Genomic DNA, 2155 nt, shown 5'->3' on the forward strand with positions numbered 1-2155 from the left:
TCATCTCTTCATCATCTTCATCTTCCTCCCCACCAGTCAACACTGCCTCTAAAGCATCACTACTGACCCTTCTTTTCAAAACTTCTTTATCTATCACATCCACACTGTAGCAACTGTCACTAGCCATCGGATACGTCATTGCCTTGAAGACACTAAATACCACCTCGTCCCCCTCGACTCTGAGTTTCAGCTCTCCCTTTTGCACATCTATGAGAGCTTGTCATGTTGCTAGGAACGGTCGCCCAAGAATAATTGGGACATTTGCATCCTCCTCCATGTCCAGCACAATAAAATCTGCAGGGAAAATGAATTTGTCGACCTTCACTAGCACATCTTCAATAATCCCCCTCGGATGAGCTAGTGATCTATCGGCCAACTATAGTGTAACAGTTGTTGGCTTTGCCTCACCCAAACCAAGTCTTTTGAATACTGATAGAGGCATGAGATTTATGCTGGCTCCCAAATCACATAGTGCATGTTTACACTCAAAGTTACCAATTGTGCATGGGATAGTGAAACTTCCAGGATCTCTCAACTTTTGTGGAAGCTTCCTTTGCAAAATAGCACTGCACTCTTCGGTCAATGCCACAGTTTCGTAATCCTCCATTTTTCTCTTCTTTGATAAAATATCTTTCATAAATTTTACGTAACTGGGCATCTGTTCTAATGCTTCTGCGAAGGGTATGTTGATATGTAGCCTCTTGAAAACCTCTAAGAACTTTGCAAACTGCTTGTCAAGACGGTTCTTTTGGAGTCTCTGTGGATATGGAATTTTTCTGTGATGATCTATAGACACCGGAGGTACCACTTCTCTTGCTGGTGGAATCTCTTTAACCTTCTCTTCACAAGTCTTCTTGTCTTCAACATTGGGTGCCTGTTGATCTTGCTTCTGCTCGATTCTCTTTTCCACACTTGTTCCCTCATATACTGTTCCACTCCTTAAAGTAATCGCCTGACACTGTTCGTTAGGATTCCCCTTTGGATTCACCTCAGTAGTGCTTAGCAAGTTCCCTTGAGCTCGGTTTGCCATAAGTGTAGCCAACTGTCCAATCTGAGTTTCCAAGCTCCAAATTGATGATCTCGTTTCAGTCATAAATTGAGTTAACACATCAGCCTGACCGTCTTGCTTTGCTTGCATCGGTTGCTGTGCAGGTCTTACTGGTTGCTGCTGATAAAACCCAGGAGGAGGTCGAGGATACTGTGGTTGATTCTGTTGAAACTGTTGCTGACTACCCTGCCCAGTTGTCCACGAAAATTTTGGGTGATTCCGCCACCCTGGATTGTAACTCATGGAGTATGGGTTGTTGGAAGACCTTGGGAAGTTCCCTATTGCTTGCACTTGCTCCATAGGCATATTGTTAAAATCCCTATTTGTGCATTGTTCAAATAAATGAGGCCCCCCACATAACTCACAAATAATCTGCATTTGCATCACGGGAGCCTGAGCATGAATGTTATTCTACTGTAACTGTTTAGTTAATGTTGCCACTTGAGTGGACAACATTGAAATGGCATCCAATTCATGCACTCCAGCCACCTTCTTATTGGTTTCTCTTTCTGATGGCCATTGATAGTTATTCATGGCCATTTCCTCCAATAAATCTTAAGCTTCATTAGCGCTCTTACTCATGAACACTCCTCCAGACGCTGCATCTATGATTGTGCGAGTAGTACCACACAAACCATTGTAAAAAATATGGACTAACATCCATTTTTCAATTCCATGATGGGGATATTTTCTCAACAACTCCTTAAACCTCTCCCACACATCGTACAACGATTCACCATCTTTTTGGTGAAAATTGTTGATTTCACCTCTATACCTTGCAGACAGCGATGGTGGGAAAAATTTCGCTAAATTTTTTTGAGTTAGCTCTTCCCATGTTGTTATAGAATTGGCTTCCAGAGAAATAAGCCAACTCTTTGCTCGGTCCCTCAGTGAAAACGGGAAAAGTCTCAATCTCACTGCATCATTTGTCATTCTGTTCATCTTGAGTGTGGCGCAGAGCTCTAGGAAATTAGCCAGATGTAAGTTTGGGTCTTCCGTTGGCAATCCCCCAAATTGAACTGATGATTGTACCATTTGCAAAATAGCAGGCTTAATTTCAAAATTATTAGCCTCAACCGTTGGAGGTCTAATGCATGACTGTGCCCC

At 42.6% G+C, this 2155-nt stretch overlaps 1 protein-coding gene and 1 non-coding gene across 2 annotated transcripts; one reads left to right on the forward strand and one right to left on the reverse strand.

Moving 5' to 3' along the window:
• Window positions 1–376: 376 nt before the first annotated feature.
• Window positions 377–1354, reverse strand: LOC133784595 (uncharacterized). Its single transcript, XM_062223890.1, has one exon. It carries the CDS (start codon window positions 1352–1354, stop codon window positions 377–379), a length of 978 nt encoding a protein of 325 aa, XP_062079874.1.
• Window positions 1355–1718: 364 nt separating this feature from the next.
• Window positions 1719–1825, forward strand: LOC133787550 (small nucleolar RNA R71). The gene has a single exon (XR_009872565.1). It is a non-coding gene; the product is annotated as a small nucleolar RNA R71 (small nucleolar RNA).
• The last annotated feature ends 330 nt before the right edge of the window (window positions 1826–2155 follow it).

This window comes from Humulus lupulus, chromosome 6 (assembly GCF_963169125.1).
Source record: "Humulus lupulus chromosome 6, drHumLupu1.1, whole genome shotgun sequence".
Lineage (NCBI taxonomy): Eukaryota > Viridiplantae > Streptophyta > Magnoliopsida > Rosales > Cannabaceae > Humulus > Humulus lupulus.

What these genes read in the sequence shown, in the direction of transcription:
- LOC133784595 (XM_062223890.1), bottom strand. Translation starts at nt 1,354, where the DNA reads ATGCCTATGGAGCAAGTGCAAGCAATAGGGAACTTCCCAAGGTCTTCC.